Source organism: Choloepus didactylus, chromosome 27, assembly GCF_015220235.1.
Source record: "Choloepus didactylus isolate mChoDid1 chromosome 27, mChoDid1.pri, whole genome shotgun sequence".
Taxonomy (NCBI): domain Eukaryota; kingdom Metazoa; phylum Chordata; class Mammalia; order Pilosa; family Megalonychidae; genus Choloepus; species Choloepus didactylus.
Genome location: NC_051333.1, coordinates 14,714,842 through 14,736,169, shown reverse-complemented (window position 1 = coordinate 14,736,169; position 21,328 = coordinate 14,714,842). Strand labels below are relative to the sequence as shown.

Here is a 21,328-nt window from a genome sequence, read left to right as displayed (position 1 = left end):
TGTTGTCTCTTCAAAGGTCTTTGTGAAGGCATAGCCAGTTCACCGGGGTTTCACCTTGCCCCTTCCCCTTGCTCCTCCCTCTGGCCAGCCTGGGCTTGTACCTCCCAAAGAAGGTATTAGCATCTACCTCTTACTTTGGGTCTGTTTCCTCTGCCAACACAGCCTTTCAAACAAACCTTTTAATCCTGGGGGTCTCTGGGCATTTTCTTTCCCCTGTGGGCCTCAGCTGCACATCTCATTCAATGAAAGGGTTGGCTTAAGTGCCAGAGAGCCCTACCCTGCGATACTCCGCATGACTCAGTTTCTCTCTCCTGTACCCCCACCCATGTGCCAAGCCCAGCTGACTGGAATCTAAATCTACTAAAATGTGATAATAGTACCTACTTTTATATCATCCTGGTGAGGATTAAATGACTTCTTTCATATTAAGTGGTTATTACAGTGCCCTTAATGAGTACTCAGTAAATATCATGGACAATAAGATACCTGTCTTAACTTTGGCAGGGAAGGGGTACAGATATTTAGGGGATTGGCCAAGTCCCTCCCACTGACCCAGTGAAGTTTTAGAAGATTTTAGCAGCACCATTTTTTTTCAAAAAGCTTTTATTAGATTAAAAAAAAAAACCATAATAAACAGTCAAAAAAAAAACCAAAGCCACCACAAAACCCGCCTTTCTTTTAAATATCGTGGCATGGAGCAGTTTGGTTTCCACCCTATTGCACGTGGTCCGGCCTGGCTTTGTGAATCAGGAGGCTCCTGGGACTGGGGACCTGCCAAGGAAGTGGGGTTCAGCCTGGGGAGAGGACACCAGCCCCTCCGACTCCTTGAGATGCAAGAGGCAGAGCCTGGATTTCCAAAGTTACCAAGCAGCACATCTCTGTCATCCTTTGACAGGCCCAGCTTTATCTTTCCTGAGGCCCTGGTGGTCACAAGGGGAGTGGGAAGGGAGGGAAGGGCAGAAGAAATGTCAAAGTAGGAAATCAGACTCCCTGAAACAGAGTCTCATTAAGGCATTTGCAACAGATAAATTAATTCAGGAAGACCCACCTTCACAGAAGGCTGGGGTAACCAGACACACACACATGCAAGAAGGTTTGTGGAACCCTGAAATGGGGGGGGGACCACAGTCACTGCCTAGAGCCCCCACAAAATACACACATACAGAGTTGCATCCGGGGACCCAGCCCATCAAAGCTGAGAAGGGGAAGGAAGCCCTCCCTCCAAAGTTTCAGGACCCCAGAATGATTTCCATGATGTGATCAAGTTCATTCCACTCCCAGGACCCTGGGGCACAGAAGAGGTTGTGAGGGGGCTCCGGGGGGGCCAGTGTGGGCTCCTTCTCTACTGCCGATGTGTCAATGTCCAAAAAGAAGTCATCCAGGCCAGAATCCCCCAGATATCGGGAGCTCAGAGCTTCTAAGAAGACTGGATCAGGCTGGGCTAGCACTTCACTTTGGGGGTCTGGGGAAACCACTGGGTTCTGAGGGGGCTCAGTCACGTCCATGGAGGTCTCCAGCTCCCTGAGGATAGAGCCGATGGTGGCCGACAGGGAGAAGTCCTCTTCGCCCAGGAAAAGGGGCTCAGGGGGCATGGCAGGTGTGGGTGTCAGGTGAAGTGCAGCCTGGAGCTGCTGGAGGGTGTTGTGGATGAGGACATGCCTGCGGAGGCAGGGTGCCCGGGGCCCCAGGCCACGCTGGACCTTATCCAGGGAGATGCGAAGAAGGGCTTGCTGATAGCTCCGCAGGCCAGCCGGACTCCAGTCCCACTTCTCTTCTTCCTCCTCCTCCAAATCCGAGTGTTTCCTCTTCAAGCCTCCCACCATGATGTCCTGCAGAGAAAGGGGCAGGTCAGACTCAGCAGGGCTAGTTCAAATCCCACTTTCTCGTTTGTATGGTTGTTGGTGATTTTAATTTGCTGAACCGGTTTCCTCATCTATAAAATGCAGATAGTAGGAATCCCACAAGGCTATGGAGGGAAGTAAATGCACATGGTTAAGAAAACATCTGGACTTAAAAAAACAGCTATGTTTGAATTCCACTTACTTGCCTATGTGGCCTCCGATGGTGAATTTACTTCCCTGAGACTCAGTTTATTCATCTGCGAAACGAGGATGCTAAATCAAGTCCGTCTGAGTCTTAAAAAGTATTCTTTCTACAATACTTATTTCTTCCAACATGTCACACATAAAACAGGGGTGTGGAGTATGGAGACCTGGATTGCAAGTAGAGAATTCTGGGTTTGAATTCTGCCTTTGAAATGGCTCAGATGTGTGCTCTTGGGGCTCAGATGTGTGCTCTTGGGAAGTGAGCTGATATCACCTCTCTAGACCTCAGTTTTCTCATCTGTAAAATGAGGACTGCAAAAATATTTCTCAATATCTTCAAGATCTCCCGCGTAATATGCACAGATCCTACTACAACAGGAAGTGCTGAATGAACAAGTTAAATGCCACCTATTCATTTCAGTACCTTTATTTATTGAGTGCCTACTATATTCGAGCCACCTGGGGCCTTGCTGGGGCACCTATTAGTCGAGACTCTTATTTCTGTAGGTGCTGTCTTCCTTAACTGACCAGGAGAGCTCTCAAGACAAGGTAGGAGGCCTCCCCAAACCCCTCCTCCTGCGCCTTCTGCACCCCCCAAAGCGCGCCCCAGAGGAAAACTTGCTACAACTCACCTCACGCCAAGCCCCGCCTTCTCCCAACCCACCCAACGCGGCCCTCAACAGGCCCCGCCCCCTCCCTGGTTTCTGTATTCAGCATTCGGACACGCCCCAATTTGGCCCAGGGGCTTCTGGGAGATGTGGGCCAGTGGCTGCCAGGTACGGGGCTTGACGTAGAGCGTAACTACAATCCCCAGAGGGCCCCGCCGCAGGGCCGAAACTCCCTCGCCCTCCCTCAGGGCATGCGCATAGGGGCCCAGAGTGGGTGGGGGAAGGGAACCCGGACGTCCAGCTGCCGAGCCCCAGCCGCGCCCCGCCCTCTGCAGCCTCCGGGGCGGCGGATCTGAGCTCCACGCCCGGAACACCCCTCCCCCACCCCCAGACTCCGGCTCTCCAACTGCTTTCTCCCGGTTGCTCGGTCCCCAGAAGACCCGGGATTCTTCCCCCAAACTGTCCTCAGATCCAGAGACCCAACACATCCCTCAAAAACTACAAAGGTTCGCTGATCCACGCGTTCCGGAGACCAGGCATTCCAAGTTTGAGCGCTCCCCCACCCTCGCCAACTTTTCTGTTGTTTCGACTATCGGCTGCTCCTGGACGTCGCCTTTAAACTCCCTCTCCGGCTCGGACTTCCGAACCTCAAACTCTCGCCAGTTCCTCTCCCACCTCCCCGTCACTGCGTCTGGGAGACCAAGATTCCCCGACTTTGGTTGTCTCTCTTCTCCAAATGCCCGGGCTCCCACCCCAAAACCTCTCGCACCTCTTCCAGAACACTAGAGCCCCGAACCCAATCCGTCCGAGAGACCCAAATGGCACCAGCCTTTAGATCCCCTGCGCCAAAAGTTCCTTCCCCTGGTTCTCTCGCTTTTCCAAACATCCTGTGTTCAAACTCTCTCCACGTGAAGACCCCGTTCCCAAAACCTCGCCTCCCGTCCCGGATCTGAAACTAAGTCTCCGGTCTCCAGACACCCCAAATCCTGACGCCCTTAATCCGCGCCCCTGTCCCGCCCAGGCCCCGCCTCCACAATTCCCGGGGCCGCGCCTCCACACCCCTCACCCAAAGCAGATCCCAAACCGGGGGTCACTCCTCACCTCAGCTTCCAGGCTGCAAAGCGACCACCTCCTGGAACGTCTGCAGTGTTGCAACCCACCAGCGCCAGGCAGGGACCTCGCTTGCTCCCTCGGGCCTCTCCGTCGGGCTGCTGGCCCACCCGGCTCCGCCCCGGAGCCCAGCTGCGAGCTGCGATTGGCTGGAGCCCTGCCTGTCGCGGAGCGCCGATTGGCCAGGCGGAGCCTCTCGCCTGTCGCCAGGAGACGCCCTCCCCGTCCTAAGCGCCCGGGACCATTTAAAGAATTCCGACTCGCCAGGGGGCGGGGCCATGCCTCCAGGGTGGAGGGTGACGGGGGCATCAAACCCCCTTTCTTCAACTCAGCTGCCCTCCTTGCTCCGAGATCGTCGGCACTGCGTTCAGAACTTCCTTTAGACCAGGCTGAACCACGTCGCGGAGCAAGAAAGGCTGACACGCCCCTCACGCTTCGCTCTCCAAGGAGGGCGGGGCTAAGGAACTCGCAGAGGCCGCGCCCGCGGGGTTCTGAGCAGGGAACATGACGTAGCTGAAGACCAGCCAATAGGTTGACGCGGCCTATGTTGCCTGGGCGACTGCAGCCCCGCCCTCACCGCCTGCTCTCCTCCTCCCACCCGGCCACCAACTTTAGCCCGCGGCCCTACTTCTTGATCGTGGAGCTTCTCTGCCTGTCCTCTGGTACTCCTGCCTAGATCCCCTCCGAGGCTCCATCCTTCCTCTCAGGGTGGCACCTCCGCTCCTGGAAACTCGTTCGTGGCTCCCCACTGCCTTGGGGATAAAGTCCAAACTCCTTACTTTGGCCACAAAGCCCTTCATGGTCTGGCCCGATGCATTCTCCTTGCTCTCTATGACCCTGCCACACCGAATCACTTGCAGTTTTTCTAAAATGGCCTCAAGTGCTCTCTCTCACCGTGAACACAGGGAATTTGTTATCTTCCTTGTCTTCCAGTGCCTACAACAATGCCAAGTACTGGAAACAGAAGGACAGGCTCCTGGGATTTTAAACTTGAGTCCCCGTCCTGAAAACCCACCTCAGTTCCAGGCTGCCTCTCTGTCAGAACCCATCTCGAAGGTTCCATTCTCTCAAAAGCCCTCCCTGACACCGGTGGGGTTAGGACCCATTCTGGGCTCCCACAGGCCCCTGAGCTTCCCTCATCAGGGCCTGTGCCTCTCCCCTCACAGCCCTGCCCACTTTGGGCTGTCACTGTCTGGGCTGTGGGCCCTCAAGATTATTTTGGCCACCACTTGGTCCCCACCATCACCCAGCACAGGGCTGGGCACAGAGCAGGCACCAAGTGAAAGTGTGTTAAATGCTCGGGCAACGTGACAGAAAGACAAAGGGAGCGTGCAGAAATCAGTGACCGTGCTGGGAAAGCCTGAGCCAGCAAGGCCTCACCTGCACACGTTTTCCCTAAGTAGGGTGGGGGCGGGGATGGTTTTCTCCAGTCCACCCTCAGGAAGTGAGGTTTAAGGCTCCTCAGACCAGTTCTTGCCGGTTGGAATTTGTCAACCAAGTCATCCTGCAGTTCACAGAAGCAATGTAGGACTGGAATGGATTTTTCAGTGGGGTGAGGGGGTAGGGAGGGCAGGATTGGATGTAGAAGGAGGCGTGGCTCAGCCTGGCCTGGAAAAGGTGTCCCTGAGGAACAAAGCAAGGAGACAGTAGATTCTTGAGAGGGACATGATTAGGAAGGGGGCAACTCTTCTCTTCCACTTCCACAGCCCCTGTCTCAGGGTTGACCTCACTGTAACCCCATCTGGGCTCCTTCCTGGATGCCCCCTTTCCTTCCCTTCCCCACAGCCTGCCCACTCAGGCCCTTGAGGGCCCCTCTCAGCTACCCTCTCCTTCCCTCCTTCTGGCCCCTATCTTGATCCACCTCCCGAGCTCTCAGCCTCCCCTCCGACCCACCTCCACATGGTGGCCAGAGGAAGCTTCATAAAACACGAACCTGCCAACGACCTTCCCCCCCGCTCCTGATATAAAACCTCAGAAGAAAGCTCAACCTTTTCTACAGTGGCTGCACAATTTACCTTCCAGGGACCAGCCTCTGGGGTCTGACTGCTCCCCTCCTCAGAGCAGAAGTATATTAACTGCAGGGGAGAAGGTTTAGTTCTTCAAAGGAGCCATATGCCTTCCTACTTCCTGGCCTTTGCCCCTGTTGTTCCTTCTGCCTGGAATGTTATGCCAGAACACCTTCCCCTGGCTCCTTCCAGAACCTTCAGGCTTCAGCTCAGGCATCCTGTCTTCCAGAAAGCCTTTTGTACTCCTCAGGCTGGTCAGGTACTTGCTCTGAGCTTCCCCTGTCTGAGCCCCAGCCACTCTGGGTTGTCACTGCTAGAGACAGGGCTGTCTCCCCACTAGACTGTAAGATCTGTGAAGCCAGGGTTCATGGTTTTCCCTGTCACCTCTGGGTGACACAGGTGACACATGGCCAGGCAGAGAAAAGGGACTCAGTGAACTTATTGAACAAATGAATAAATGATCACCCAGAAAATCTTACAGGGGAAGACTGAGACACTCAGAGATACCCAGACAAAGCCAGAGAGAGAGAGAGAGAGAGAGAGAGAGAGAGAGACACAGAGTTGGGTCTTCTAGAATAATTTGAAGCGCTTGGCACAAAGTTTATTGCTCCTTGATTCCGGGGCTGCCTCCCTTTTGTTTCCCATTTCCCAAACGCCATCCTCCTGCATAGGACCCGAGTCCTAGCTGTACTGGTGAGAGGGGTAGGTTCTATGCCCATCGTACTCATCGGTGGTGAGGCAGCGCAGCATGAAGTGGCCCAGGTCGTGTTTGGAGATGACCCTCGAGGGCCCTCGTCCATCCAGGGTCACCGTGTAGGCCCCAGTCAGAGGCTGGTCCCCTGCGAGGTAAAGACAGAGGGGCTGGGTGAAGCACCCTCCTGACCTTCCCAGGATGCCTGCTGGGTGCTCAGTCGCCAACAATGTACAAAACCCTTCTCACGTGCAGGGTGCTTGCCTACATCTTCATTTCCTGCATTTGACAAATCCTGGTTAATGATGTATTCTGTGCCAGGGACTGGACACACAGCAAGGGACAAAACAGACAAGAATCCCTGCCCCCAGGAAGCAGATGTTCACTAGGAAAAGGCAGCTAGTGAGATAAAAAGGTAAACAAGGCAGTATGTTATATGGAAAGACTTAAAGCAGAGAACAAGCTAAGAACTATTGTCAACCCACTTTATAGATGGGCAAACTGAGTCTTGGAGAGAGGAAGGCACTTCCCAGGGTAGCGAGGGCCATATGTGGCAAAAGCTAGTTTTGAACCCAGTCCCACACTAAACGTGATGATGCTTTCCTCCTTCCACACCCCTCTGGGAGGACTGATTGACGTGCCCCAGGTGTGGGTCAACATTTTATAGGGATGGAATCATGTCCCCACAAAGGCATGTTCAAGGCCTGACCCCCAGTCCAGTGGTGTGAACCCATTTGTAAATAGGATCTTTGAAGGGCCTATTACGATGAGGCCAAACTGAATGAGGGAAGGTATTAATCCAATCTTGCTGGAGTCCTTAGAAGCAAAGGACGTTTGGACGGGGAGGTAGGGGTAAGGAGGAGAGCGCCATGAGATGGAGGTCGAGATGGACTGCCAGCAAGCCAGCACCAGACGCTAGAGTCTACAGAGAAAGCAGGGCCTGTGGACACCTTGATTTTGGATTTCTAGCCTCCAAAACCATGAGATGATAAGTTCCCATTGTTCAAGCCAACCATTCTGTGGTACCTGTTAAAGCAGCCCTGGCAGACTAAGGCAATCTTCTTCTGACCTTGAGAATAAGGAGTTGGGATTTCCCGAGGCTTGAGGTACCACTAGATCTTTCCCAGACAGTGGGGATAACGGACAGCATGGCTGCTGTTGAGAAGGCAGCTAGTGGCTTTGTTATGACAATTAAAAATAATTAACTCCTGGAAAAATATCCCTATAATTTATAATGGGGAGCTTTGATAGAGACCAACTTAACTTATGGATCAAATGCAGTGACACCTGTGGAAGGGACAACCTGGAATCATGTGCAATAAAAAACACACAACCTCACCCATGTGGCATTCCTGCCAAAAATGTTGACTCTGAATCTGTGAGAAAAACAACCAGAAAAGTCCAGAATGTGGGACATTTTAAAAGACACCTGGCAAATCAGCCAGGCTGTGGCATCAAGGGGTTGAGGATGCCTTTTTGACCAAAAGAGGGGAAAGAAAGGTAAGAAAATAAGGTTTAAGTGGCTAAGAGAATTTAAATAGAGTCGAGAGGCAATCCTAGCTCCAGCTAGTTATTCCATATGCCCACAGTATGCCAAGCCCTAACCAACAGTAGTCCTGAAAATACTAAAGAAAACCTAGGACCCTATCTGAGACCTATAAAAAGTGTTACTCACTAAGTTTACTTTCAGAAACTTAAATGCCCACAGTGTTCCTATGCCAGATAAGTCCCAAAACCCAGAGGCAACAGCTGTCCAAGAACATCAACCAGGTGCAGCCCCCTTCCCCATAATGTCAACACCCCTTTTCAATATGAACAAGTTAGGGTGGTCACTGCCCAGATATCCCTGAAGATTGACAAAGTGATCAAACAAGAGAGGGGTAGCAACAGGCAAGATAAGATTTAACAAAGGATTATGAATACTGAATCTTTAAATAAATTTTTTTTTAGTTTCTAGTGTACTAGAATAGCTAGAAGGAAATAACTGACATGATGGAATTATAACACATAACATGCTTAAAAATTTGCTCTGTACCTACTTGTTAAATCATACTTTGAAAGTTATCACATTTCTGTATATATGTTATATTTCGCAATAAGGAACTGTAACCCATAACATTCTTTGAGATTTGTTCTCTACTTGTTAAATCGTATTGTGAAAGTTATCACTTTTCTGTATATATGTATTTCATAATAAAAAATGTAAAAAAAAAAAAAAGACAGGAGGCTCTGTTCCAGATTGAAGGTGACATGACATCTAAACATTATGCTTGATCCTCAGTTAGATCCTGATGGGAAGAGGGTGGGTCAGGGGTAGGGTTGAAAAGATATTTTTTGATAATTGTGAAAATGTCAATATGGAGTGGATACTAAATGATAGGAAAGAGTGAATATCAATTCTCCGAGGTAAGATAATGGTATTGTAGTTCCTATGCAAATATCTTTCTTATTGGGAGATAGTTAGGAGTAAAAATCTAAATATTACCATGTCCTCAAATAAAAAAAATCTTATCCATCTACACCCAGAAAGAGAAAAATAAAGAGAGAGAGAGATTAAAAGCCAGCGGTGTAAAATATTAACTGACCCTAGACCTTAACCACAAGCCATAAACCTTTAATTCCTCCAACTTTTCCAGAGGTTTGAAAATTTGCGGGCACACACATAGAAAAACCTACAAAACATTATTCTATGTTAAAAAATTTTCAGGCTTGACCTCTGAGTATTCACTTCAAATCTAGGAAGTCAAGAATTAGTATTATGTAGTTGAAAATGATTATAACAGGAAATTTTATGTTATATATATTGTTACAAAAAAAAAAAGTAGTCTTATGACCCCCATTTAGAGACAAGGAAACTGAGGCTCAAAGAGGTGAGGCTGTTGGCCTGAAGTCCACACAAGGTCAGGGCTCGGATTTTCAACCAGCTTCACCGCTGAGTTAAAGCTTAGGATTCTGGTCTAAATGGAGTCATGATAGATCCCCCTAAATGGAATCTAAACATTGAACCTTATTTGAATCCGTAAAGTGTCAGCAGCCCTACAAGACAGAGAGCAAAGGAAACTTTCTCTTCCAGTGGGTTGGCAAATGCGGAGGAGATACAAAGATCTGCCTCAGGGCCTCCGCACTGTGCTGTTCCCTCTCCCCAATACTCTTTTCCCCTAGATAGTCCTGACTTGCTCCCTCAACTCATGAATCTGTCTCCTTAGAGAGCTTACGCTAAATAAACAGCATCCCATCACTCCCTTTACCGTGCTTTACTGTTTCTTCCTACCCAACTAATATCCTAGCTATCATGCATGGATCTCTGTATCATCCATCCATCTATCTATCTATCTATCTATCCATCCATCCATTGTTGTCTCTCTCACCAGAAATGTAAACCTCATAAGAGCAAGGCCTGTATCACCAGTGTTCAATAAATAATGGTGGCAGTTCACACACAAGAAACATTTGTTGAAGGAAGGAATCTCTAAGTCTAGTTCTTGTTTCTCTCTCTCAATATCAATCTCAAACCTGGAGGGAAAAAGAGGGTGTAGGCATAGTTTACCTGTTCCCTCTAGAACACCACAATATGTGGTTTCCCTGTATTGGTTCTTCCAATGAATATTTATTGTGCACCTACTATATGCCATGTCCTGTTCGAGATGCTGGGAATACAGCGTTGATCAAAACAAGACAAAAATCCCTGCCTTCAAAGAGTTTACATTCTTGTGGGGGAGCGAGAAAATAAATGAGATAAAGAAAAAGAAAACCGGTGGTTTGTATGGTGAAGTCTAAATTCCTCCGCTCAAATATAAGCCAGCTCTGGCAACTTGCTTCTAATCAACAGAAAGCAGCAGAAGTAGGGCCGAGTGACTTCTGACACCAGGTCATAAAAAACAATGCAGCTTCCATATGGCTCGTCTCTGGGGCCTCTTGCCCGTCTCGCCCAGCTGCCCTGACGTGAGGAAGCCCAGGCCACGCGGAGAGGCCGCAGGTAAGTGTCCTGGTTCAAGCCCCAGTTGAGGTCGCAGCCAACAGCCTGCATCTACCACCAGACGTATCACCAAGGGAGCCCTCAAGATGACTCCATTCCCAGCTACCAACTTGTTGCAGGAGAGACCCGGAATGAGAACCACTTTCTGAACCCACTCAGCTCCCAGGAGACAGGGAGCATCATAATAAATGTTTGTAGCTGAATTCACTTCTCTACATTTCGGGTGGTTGGTCAGCAGTGATAACTAAACGGTGTGTCAGAAAGGAGGTAAAATAAAGCCAGGAAAGAGGACAGAAAGCATTAGGGGGAGGTTGGCAATTTTAGGGGGTGTGGTAGATTGGATTATGTACCCCGACAAAGACCTGTTCTTAATCTTAATCCACATTCCTATGGGTGGGAACCCATTGTGAACAGGACCTTTTGAAGATGTTCTTTTTAGTTAAGGTGAGGCCCCACAATCAGGGTGGGCCTTAATCCCTGTTACTGGAGACCTTTATAAGCAGGAGAAATTTGGACACAGTGAATGAGAGAAGGCTGTGCAGGAAAAAGCCGGAAGTCAGCAGAAACCAGATCAGACTCAAGGAGAGAGCATTCGCCATGTGACGGGGGGCGGCGCAGAGATGCAAACCAAAGGACCCCAAGGATTGAGGCAAAGCAAGCTCCAAAACACTACAGACTTTGGGGGCAAAGCATGGCTTTACCCACATCTTGATTTTGGACATTGAGCCTCCAAAACTGTGAGGCAATAGATCCCTGTTGTTAAGCCAGCCAGTGTGGCATCTGTCATAGCAGCCTGGCAAACTGAAGATGGGGTGCAGGGAAGGCCTCACTTGTCTCCCCCAAGGGCCGGAGCGGGTAGGCTGGTGGTGACAGCCCTGCTGGGTCCTGGCCCCACTCACCTATGTGCGGCGGCATCACAGCGACGTACTTCAGACCCGCCTCCTGCAGCACCTTGTGCATCCGAATGTGGTCATCGGTCACGTCCCGCAGCCGTGGGGGCACCTTGGCCGGGTCCCAAAGCAGGAAGGCTGGGGACAGGGATGGGGGACAGGCCAAAGTTAGCCAAGGCATCAGGGCAGCCTGGCCAGGCTCACAGCCTGCTGGCCCAACATGCCTGCTGGATTCGCATGTCTTGTGCCAGGACAGCTCAATGCAAAAACAGGGGAGCCACCCCCAACTCTCTCTCTCACACCCCACATTGAGAGCTGTTAGGCAAATCACAGTAATTGTGAATCAGACGACTTCTCACCCAACTTGGTCCTATCTACGTCACCTCTTGCCTGGACCATGGTAGTAGCCTCCTCTCTGGTTTCCCTGTGCACCTGGCCTCCCCATGCAGCCTATGAACACCTGAGTCAGACCAGGGCCCTCCCTGCCTCTGTGCCTCCATGAAAGAGTGGAGGAATGAAGTTCTCCCTGCAGCCTATGAGGCCCCACCGGGTCGGGCCCCCTAGCTTCTCTGACCTCACCTCCCACCGTTCTCCTCTTCACCTGTTCCGCTCCAGCTCATTCCCTCCTTACAGCCTTTGCAGCTGCTGATCCTGCTGCCGGCAATGCTGTTCCCTGTCATGGCCAGAGGACTCCCTCTCTCTCCTCCTTAAAGACTCCTTAAAGGTCACCTTTGGTGAGGACTTCCCCAGCATCCTATTTTGCATGCCAAGTATGCCAGCTAGCATAGCCGACCCCCTCCACCTGCCTTGCTTTTTCCCTACAGCTCTCATCACCTCCTACCATACTGCAAATTTACCCCGGAAGCTTATCGTCCTTCTCCTCCAGTAGGATGTCAGCTCCACAGGGCAGGGAGTGTTCACTGCCCCACCCCTAGCCCTAAGAATGGTCTGGAACACTGTAGAAGCTCACTAAATATTTATTGAAGAAATTAATTACTTGGCCTTGGTCAACCCATTATAAAAGCTGACATGTATGGCACAGTTACCACGTGCCAGGAACTGTACTAAATGTTTCAGGAGCAGTTTGGTGAAATGGTTAAGAGCTTGGACTCCACCTGGGTTCAAATCCAAATCTATCTACGTTCAGCTAATTACTTCCTACTGCCTGTTTCCTCATGTGTGAACTGGGATAATGGAAGGTGCTGGAATTGTCCAGGAGCTGCTGGTAGGGCTTATAACAAAGTGTGGCCCAGAATAAAAGTCGAGAAACGCTCGTTATGTCTCACTGGTTCTTAGCAGCAACCGTGGGAGGTAGGGAGCAGGATTCCCTTTTTACAGATGAGGAAACCGAGGCTCAGAGCTCAGGGCCCCACTTTGTCAGCGGCCTCAGATTCAACCTGTAGCTTGCCTGGGGTTTCTTTCTAATCTTCAGTCATCTCCTTAAAAAACAACTCTCTCCAGGCTCCAAAGCCCTGAGGATAAAATCCAAGCTCCTTACACAACAAGGATCTTTCTAATCCTCTCTCTTGAAATCTGAATATGGAGAGAACATTACACTCTAATGATTAAAGGATAGAATAAATTAGTGTTAATTTTCTCTCTCAGAGGTTCTGGAAGAGAAAATCCTTTTCTTAGGAGATGGTGAAGGGGTAAATTGTCTGCATCTTAATTTCAAATAATTTAGCAAAACTAAAACAAAACAAAACAAAAAAAAAACTGTGTGTATAAAGCAATTAGGAAAAATATAAAGTTTTTGAGTCAAGGTGGAGGAAATATGGGTGTTTGTTCTATTCTTTCAACTTTTCTGTTTAAAAATTTTCATAATATAGAATTGGAAAACTATGTTAAGGAAATAGATACTAAAGTGAAAGGCCATGATGTATGTGACTTACCCTCCAATAGTGAAAGAGGGGAGGCGAGAGGGAGAAGGTAAATATAGTAAGATATGGTATTCCTACCATTCTTCTTTCACTTGAAATTATTTCGAAACAAAAAGTTTAAAAAATGGAAAAAAAAAGACGTAAATGAAACATACCCTGACACACATAAGGACGTTTTTTCCAAGATAAATAATATTTGAAAGCAATATTTTAAAAACTCAAAATGAATGTAAAAAATTCATGATGAATATCAAAATTTTAAATAAAGACTAGTGCTGTGCCCACACATAAGAATATTTTTTAAAAATTTACATTCTAATTTTTTCATACATTCTAATAAAGTCTATATAGGTTTTGTATTATTTTTGCAACTGTCCTCTAAGTTTGAAATTATTTCAAAATGAAAAGTTTATTTAAAAAAAAAAAGAAATCCTATATGAAAAAAAATCTAACGAAAAAATTTGGGAAAAAAAAAGGGAAATTAAATGCAATTTTATAATTCCTTTCATGGAAGAAAAAATTGTTTTAAGCTCTCAAATCAATCTTTAAGACATGGAAGACAAAAATGAAAAATTAAGAACCACCACTTTAAATATTGCAGGTTTAATATTACTTTTACTATTTCAAAGCTTGGTGGTGGTGGGGGGAGCCATAAAATATTTTGCTTCCTGCTCTCCAGCTACACTGGCTTTCTTTTAGGCCAGTTCTCTATGCTTTGGCACTTGCTGTCCCTTCTGCTGTCTGGAGCACCTTCTCTCACTACAGTGACTCCCTCTTGCCCCTCGCCATGGCCCTTCCCTTCTCAAGAAGGCTTGCTGTGTGCTAAAAAACAAAGCTGAGAAGTATGGACTGTGGAGACAGACAGTCTAGCTCAGCCAGCTAGCAGCTGTGCAAAACCTGAAAGCCCACAGGCCTCCCTGTGCCTCGGTTCCTTTAGCTGTTCAAGGGTATACGAGGGAGACAGTAATGCCAACTAGTGTTTATTGAGCAATTACTATGTGCCAGTTGATTCCCAGTAACTTACATGCAGCTACCTCAGAGGGCTTTGTGAAGATTGAGTGGCTTTCGCCCCTAAAGTGCTTGCATAGCGTTTAGCACACAGTAAGTGCTCAATAACTGCTAACTGTTGGCCCTGCTTCCTGCTAGGTTCCCTATAGTCTTCCTTTGGGGTTACTCAGGGAAACTGTTTCTTTAATGTTCATCTCCCTATAAACTGGGAGCTCTCTGAGGGCAGAGACCTTGTCTGCCTGACCATGGCTCTACCACTTCCTCTGGGAGCAACTCCCCAACCTCTTTCCAGACTGGGACAGGCACTTCCTCTAGGCACCCACAGTCCTCCGTGCCTTCCCACTCCGGCCCTGATCCCTCTTGCCATGCCCTGCCCCCCACCCACCTCTGGCTGGTCCCCCTCTGATGATGCTTCTGTTTACCCTCTTCCTTCTGTCTGTGAGCCCCCTGAGGTCAGGGTCCAAGGCTGTCTTGGCAATCACCCGGTCCCCAGCAAGTTTCAGGCACACAGTTGGTGCTCAATAAGTGCAGTTAACTTGGAATGGCTTCAGTGTCACCTTGCAGAGGCCCCTGGGCTACAAAAGCCAATCTGTCCAGTACCCGAACCCCCAGCTCAGTGCCACCCCCATGGCCTCACCACCCACCCGAGGTACAGGCCACGACCTTGTCCACGCCGTGAGCCTTCATGGCCGCCACAATGTTCCGGGCGCCCTCGGACATCACTGTGGTGGGACCTTAGAGGGGACAGAAAGTGGCTGTCACTCGTGGGTGGCGGCGGTGGCTGGGGTGGCAGGGGTGGGGCTGGAGGTGGGGGCGGTGCTGGTGGCCGGGGCACAGGGGAGGGCCGCGGGCACAGGGGGGGCCCAGTACTAAGGTCATTGCGGGTGCCCAGCAGCATGATGATGGCATCCTGCCCAGCCACGGTCTTGTCCACATCGGCCGCCTGCAGAACGTCCCCCACTATCACGTGGGCTGGCTGGGGCCCATCTGAGGGCAGCCTAGAGGCGTCCCGCACCAGCACAGTCACTTCATAACCTGTGGACAAGGAGGGCAGAGAGACAGGTCAGTGGGCTGGGGGTTGGCAGCCTCGGGCTCCAGGGGCTGGGTCCTGGAGGGGGCCGCAAACCCCCAGATCCATCCCCCAGAATCCCTCTTCTGGGGCAGTGGTCTTCAAACATTTTAGCTGGCATACCCACAGTTCATATTCAGCTGGTTATTAAAATATGAGACCTTCCAGGTGCCCTGAGGCCTGTGAGGGTACCCCCTAGGCCTTTCCAGACTTCCCCACCATCCAGCAGCTAAAGGGTTAACGCCTGGCCCTGCACGGGTCTCTGCCCTCATCAGTGGTTCTGGAGGAAATGGGTACAGACAGCACAACGTGAGCTGCCCAAAGGGTGCCCAGAGCTGGGATTCACCCTGGACCCTGCCCCAGGGATCTCACCTACAGAGGACTTGTCCTGCCTTAGTGGTTGTTAAAAGATTTTGAATATCACCTCTGTAGGATCCCTCCCAAAATAATTATGGACAACTCTCTCCCACCACCCCACCTCACCCCCAAGACACACAAATTTTAAAGTTGACAACTAACATGTTTCTTTGTTTTAAACAGTGGGCAAAGGATGTTAGCGTTTGTGTGTACTGTAAATGGCGATATTTTAAAAATAAAATTATTGATTATTTTCTAAAATAAACCAGTGGTCCTCGGAGAATTGGCTGGTTCCTGGGCTGGGGCAGTGAGGGGACAAAATGCACCTGGAACATCTTGTCATGCCGGCAAATAAGGAAGTGCTTAAAGAATGATGGGGCCACGGCGAAAGGACACAAAAGTCACTCAAAGAGGCCTCCACTGGGTGAATCAGGGACAATATATGTCCAACAGAATATTGACAGCAATTAATTGGAACACATCAAATATATAAAAACCTATGAGTTCATAATGAGACTGAGAGAAAAAAACCCTCACTAGTCATCATTGGCAATGATTAGAGAATTAGCCAATTATTCTGATATGATAAAGGAAAAGGAAAAATAAATTTTTTTTCATTTATCTTCACAGCATCCATCTATTTCAAAAAAAATGATGGGACAAGATGACAGGAGATTTTTACACTCTGGGGCAATGGCAATGATGATAATGATAATATTTATAGAGCACTTACTATGTTCCAGGTGCCAAGTGCCTTATCTATAAGAACTCACTTAATCTTCATAGCAACTCTGGGTTTGAATCACAGCCCTACTACTAGCCAGCTGTGTGACCCTGGGCAAGTCATTTAATCTCTTTGGGACTTAAGGCCTTCATCTGCAAAGTGAGAATAATAATAGTCTCCACCTTATAGGGTGGTTGTAGGTTTAAATAATATATCTAAAGGTTTAGTGAAGTCAGGTGATTTTCGACCAGGGTGCTAAGAAAATTTAATGGGTAACAACAGACTTTTCAACAAATAATGCTGGGACCACTGGGTATCACAGTAAAAGAATGAGGTTGGACACCCGCCACCCCACACATCGTATACAAAAATTAACTCAAAATGATAAAGACCTAAATGTCAGAGCTAAAACTATAAACCACTTAGAAGAAAACACTAACATTAAATTTTCATGATCTTGATGGTTTATGAGATATGACACCAAAAGTACAAACAACAGAAGGAAAAAATAGATAACTTGGACATTTTCAAAATTAAAAACTTTTGTACTCCAAAGGACATCATCAAGAAAGTGAACAGACCATAAGAAAGGGAGAAAAATTTTGCGAATCACATCTCTGATAAAGGGCTTGTACCTAGAATATATAAAGAACTCCTACAACCCAACAATAGAAAGACAACCCAATTAAAAAGTGGGCAAAAGATCCAGACAGAGAGTTTTCCAGAGAAGATATACAAATGGCCAATAAGCACATAAAACGATATTCAACTTCATTAGCCACAGGAGAAATGCAAATCAAAACCACAGTGAGCTACCACTTCTACCCAGTAGGATGGCTATCAAAAAGTCAGATCGTGGTGTAACCTTGGCAAATAGTCTGGCAGTCTCATGAGGTTAAACGTAGTTACCATATGACTCAGCAATTCTGCTAGGTCTATGCCCAAGAAAAAGGAAAACATTTGTTCACCTAAAAACTTGTGCACAGATGTTCATAGTGGCATTATTCATGACAGCTAAAAAGTTGAAACAATCAAATGTACATCAATGATGAAAGGATAAACAAAATGTGGTGTACCTATACAAGGGAATATTATTCAGCCACAAAAAGAAATGAGTTACTTATATGTTACAACCTGGATGAACCCTGAAAACAGTACATTGAGGGAAAGAAGCCAATCCCCAAAGGATCACATATTGTATGATTCCACTTACAAAAAATGGCCAGAATAGGCAAATCCATAGAGACAGATAGTAGATTAACAGTGGTTGCCTAAGGCTGGGAGATTGGGGGCGAACTGAGGGATGACTTCTAGGGGTTTGTTTCTTTTTGGGGTGACGAAAATGCCCTAAAATTGATTGTGGTGATTTGTTGTACAACCTGTGAATATACTAAAAGCCATTGATTTCTCCTTCAAATAGGTGAATGATATGGTATGTGAATTATACCTTGAAAAGCTGCTATAAAGTTGCAAACAGCAAAAACAAAGCAAATAAATGAAAAACAGGAATAAGCACTATAGGGGTGTTTGCTATTTTTATGCCTTTTAATCTTCTCATGGCTTTATCCTCAGCTCCGTCTCTCCTGCCTGGTCCCTGCCCTGACTTCCGCCCTGGACCCCCAGCTCCTGGCCCCAGTCTCACCCCCTCCAATCCGTCTTCCACTTGGCAATCAGAGACCCTTCCATGGTTAGACCTAAGTGCACCCCACTCTGCCTCCTGTGACTCCCTGCTTTGGATGAAGCCCAGGCCCTCACTACAACCTTCAGGGCCCGTGGGAATCTGGTCTCTCCTCTCCTGCCTTTGCTGGAGCCAGTGCCCACTTCTCCCACTGCACCTCTTTCAGTTCCTCAAATGCACCACTTAGTTTCCTCCCCGCCCCCCCAGCCTTTGCACGTGCCGTCACCCTCTGCCTGGAACACCTTTCACCCTCTTCCTCTAGCCCCGCAGTCCCTTGTGCCTCCTCTGTCATGGCTCTAATTATGCTGACCTGGGGGAAACCAAGGGCCCTGGGGTCTGGAGTCTGCCATATTCACGGTCATCCCCCGACCCTTTATAAAAAGGAAAGCACAGGCTGTACTGTCCCCACAGACCTGGGTTCAAATCCCGGCTGTCCTGAGGAACCTCATGCGAGCCCCTTCCCTGATTGGGTCTCAGTTTCCTCCTTTCTAAAATGAGGATCACAATATCCAGCATCCCCAACACATGACCACCTTCCATAGGGAATGACACAAAGCCAGTGCCACCCTCGCATATCGGTGCTGCCTGGGGCCCTGCATGGGGGCTTTCAGGAATCCATGCAAGCATCGGTTGACATCTGCCACCACATTGGTTAAAATGGACCCCAGGAAATTGTGGGTCTTTTTGGAAGAAACATGTCCTCACGGTCAGTGGGAAGGATTCAACAAGCCAATTTGCATTAAGCTTTGACACAGGCCAGCACGAGGTCCTTGCTGGACAAGCAAGTGCTACTAGAGCTATATTATTAGCAATTAGTGACCAAGTACTGGCCTTAGCTCCTTCTACACATGAATGCAGTGTTTTACAAAAAAAAAAAAAAAAATTTTAACACAACCTACTTTCAAAAGACTCAGATTCCCCATATTTGCTTTTGCTTTCTGTATGTGTGTTTATCATATAATTATAAATATATATATATAATTTTTTCCTAAACACTTGAGAGTAACTTGCAAAGGTCTTATTCCTTTCAAACATTTTTGATCTCAACCTTTGATACAAAATAAATTTTTCAGCCCAACCTAGTGTATTTCAAACCCATGTGTATACAATCGAAACAAGACAAAACCTGTGCATATACAATTGAAATAGAAGTTTCATACAACTAATATTTAACATTGATATACTCTGACACCGTTATTAACAAAGATATTTCAGAACTCACCATGACTCGGTTTGAAAAGCAGCAGATTGCAACACCCTACAAGGTGGGTCATATTATCATTCCTATTTTGAGGATAGGGAAATGGGCAATTTTATGTCACTGGGCTAGGTTCACACAGCTAACGGGTACAGAAGGTAGAATTTTTAACTGAGTCTGGTCCACAGCCTGTAGAATTCAATGCTAGGCTGCAATCTAGCTCAACCAAGGAATGTTATTGAGCGCCAAATAGGTGGCAGACACATCTATTATCTCATTTAATCATCCCAGGAGGCCTAAGGACAGGTGCTGCTAATTTCACAGAAAACATACCTGACAAGGCACTTGGCAAGCCTGCTGGTGCCTGGTGGAGCTGGGGTTTGAATGTGGAAAGGCTAGTGCCAGAGTCTGTGCTTGTCAGGACTCTTGAGCCTACAGAATTGTCCAAGTAATAAAACCCCGGGCCAATCCTTTTTCTGACGGGCACAATGAAGCTCAGAGCTGTGAAGATGTTAGTCAGAGCCACCCAGTGAGAAGGCAGAGCCTCTCCCAGGCCCCAGTGCCCAATTCCCCTGGGTGCGGTTCCAGCAGGGAGGGCAAGGGAAATTCTGGATCAAAGAGAGGGTTTCATAACCCAGGAATCTGGAATCCCAGGATGACTCAGCACCTTTTAACTTCCCCCTGTTCCTTTCTCCTCCATCCCCCACCCCCCCAAAAAAAAAATCAGCACATTTGTTTCTCCCCTGGCCACAAGTCGAGATCCTCACGAGGTCTGCCTGGGCAGGGGAGAACAGTGGGGCCTAAGGGGTAGCTTTCGGAGGCTGCAGGGAGTGGGAGCCTGGTGGCCTCCACCCTTTTGGGGCACCCAGATAGCCGTTATCTTCAGAGTCGCTGCGCCCAGCAGGGGTGGAGCCCAGTATCTGGAAGTTTCAGGCCCTCTAAGGTGTTGGTGAAGTCTGGGCTGGTGGAGGTGGGGGGGGCAGGGAATGCTGAGAAGCTTACCCCCTTTCCTGCCCCTTCCCCTGGGGCAGCTCTGAATTTTCAACTCATTGACTTTTTCGAACTGGTGTCCCCAAGCCTTCACCCAGGTCTCCATGATCCCCTTGCCATCAGGTGCTCACAGTGCAACCTCCCTGCCCCCCACCTTTTTCAATTTCCAGCCCCAGTGCCCAAGTCAAGAGTCCTTGGACTTTTGGGTTGGTAAGAGCACCAACCAGGTTCAAACCCCATTGCTGCCATTTACTAGCTGTGTGATCTTGGGCGAGTCATTCTTTGGGCCTTAGTTTTCTCATCTGTCAAGTGAGGTAACCATAGTTCCCAACACTTATAGGTTCAGTAGGATATAATACATTGGAGAGTAGGCGATCCTGGTAGGCAAACAGAAACCTGATTTAGCGAGCCCTCTATGCGTGTTCCAATAAAGCAACATTCATAACAGTATTTCATAAGAGCTCTGGATTTACTCATAACTGTGTCACCTGGAGACCCCCAGGCTCCTAAGGCCAACTCCTATGCCTCGGACTGGATCTCGCGGCCTCCCTCATTCTGCCTCCGTGGCCAGTTGTTTTGCACCCTCGGTCCTCACACAACCGAGGCACTTATGTTCCCATCCAACCTCGGCCCGGCCCCACGAGGATCTGCCCTTTCCCCAGTGATCTGCCCCGAGTACCCCGCGCCATGCCCCGCCCGCCCCGACTCATGCCTGCTTGCACCGCCTGCGACAGGGTGGTGAGCCCGGTATTGCCGGTGGCGCCAAAGATCGCGATCTTCTTGACAGCCATGCCGGAGGGTCATGAGAGTGCGAAGCCTCCGAGTCCTGGGACGCGCGGGAACCGACTGGCTGCTGGGCCTGTCGCTCCGCCCTCCTCTTAGCGGGAAACCTGAGACGCGACCCGGCGCAACGGCCCCACTCCCGCCCGCGGGGCAGGCCGAGGGCGGGGCCTAACAGGCCACGCCTCCCGCCGGAAAGCCTACAGGTAGGCGCTGCGGGTGTCATAAGGGAACCGCCCGGCGCCCAGCCGGGCTCTCCAGTCGCTGGGCTGGGAGGCGGGGCCTCCAACTAGGAAAAGCGCCGGCGGGCGGAGCTAG

The 21,328-nt window shown here is 48.9% G+C and overlaps 2 protein-coding genes across 5 annotated transcripts; both read right to left on the bottom strand.

Moving 5' to 3' along the window:
- Positions 1-585: 585 nt before the first annotated feature.
- On the bottom strand, positions 586-4,146 carry SERTAD3 (SERTA domain containing 3). 4 transcript variants are annotated; one of them, XM_037819591.1, is made up of 2 exons: positions 3,755-4,146; positions 586-1,829 (listed from the first exon to the last, which is right to left on the bottom strand). In XM_037819591.1, exons 1-2 carry the CDS (start codon positions 4,070-4,072, stop codon positions 1,230-1,232), a joined length of 918 nt encoding a protein of 305 aa, XP_037675519.1. In that variant the 5' UTR covers positions 4,073-4,146; the 3' UTR covers positions 586-1,229. The 4 variants fall into 4 exon arrangements, with proteins under 4 accessions (XP_037675519.1, XP_037675521.1, XP_037675520.1 ...); XM_037819593.1 differs by having other exon boundaries at positions 586-1,966; positions 3,755-3,884; XM_037819592.1 differs by having other exon boundaries at positions 586-2,212; positions 3,755-3,856.
- Positions 4,147-6,345: 2,199 nt separating this feature from the next.
- BLVRB (biliverdin reductase B) lies at positions 6,346-21,182 on the bottom strand. The gene is made up of 5 exons (XM_037819963.1): positions 20,943-21,182; positions 15,085-15,249; positions 14,859-14,948; positions 11,336-11,464; positions 6,346-6,608 (listed from the first exon to the last, which is right to left on the bottom strand). Exons 1-5 carry the CDS (start codon positions 21,019-21,021, stop codon positions 6,451-6,453), a joined length of 621 nt encoding a protein of 206 aa, XP_037675891.1. The 5' UTR covers positions 21,022-21,182; the 3' UTR covers positions 6,346-6,450.
- Between the last annotated feature and the right edge of the window lie 146 nt (positions 21,183-21,328).

Coding starts and splice junctions, on each gene's coding strand:
- BLVRB (XM_037819963.1), bottom strand. CDS start 21,021: ATGGCTGTCAAGAAGATCGCGATCTTTGGCGCCACCGGCAATACCGGG. Junction 15,250..20,942: donor GTCGCAGGCGGTGCAAGCAG/GCATGAGTCGGG, acceptor CCTTGTCCACAG/GTTATGAAGTGACTGTGCTG. Junction 11,465..14,858: donor GGTCGTGGCCTGTACCTCGG/GTGGGTGGTGAG, acceptor CCCTGTCCCCAG/CCTTCCTGCTTTGGGACCCG.
- SERTAD3 (XM_037819591.1), bottom strand. CDS start 4,072: ATGCCCCCGTCACCCTCCACCCTGGAGGCATGGCCCCGCCCCCTGGCG. Junction 1,830..3,754: donor TTTGCAGCCTGGAAGCTGAG/GTGAGGAGTGAC, acceptor CTTTCTCTGCAG/GACATCATGGTGGGAGGCTT.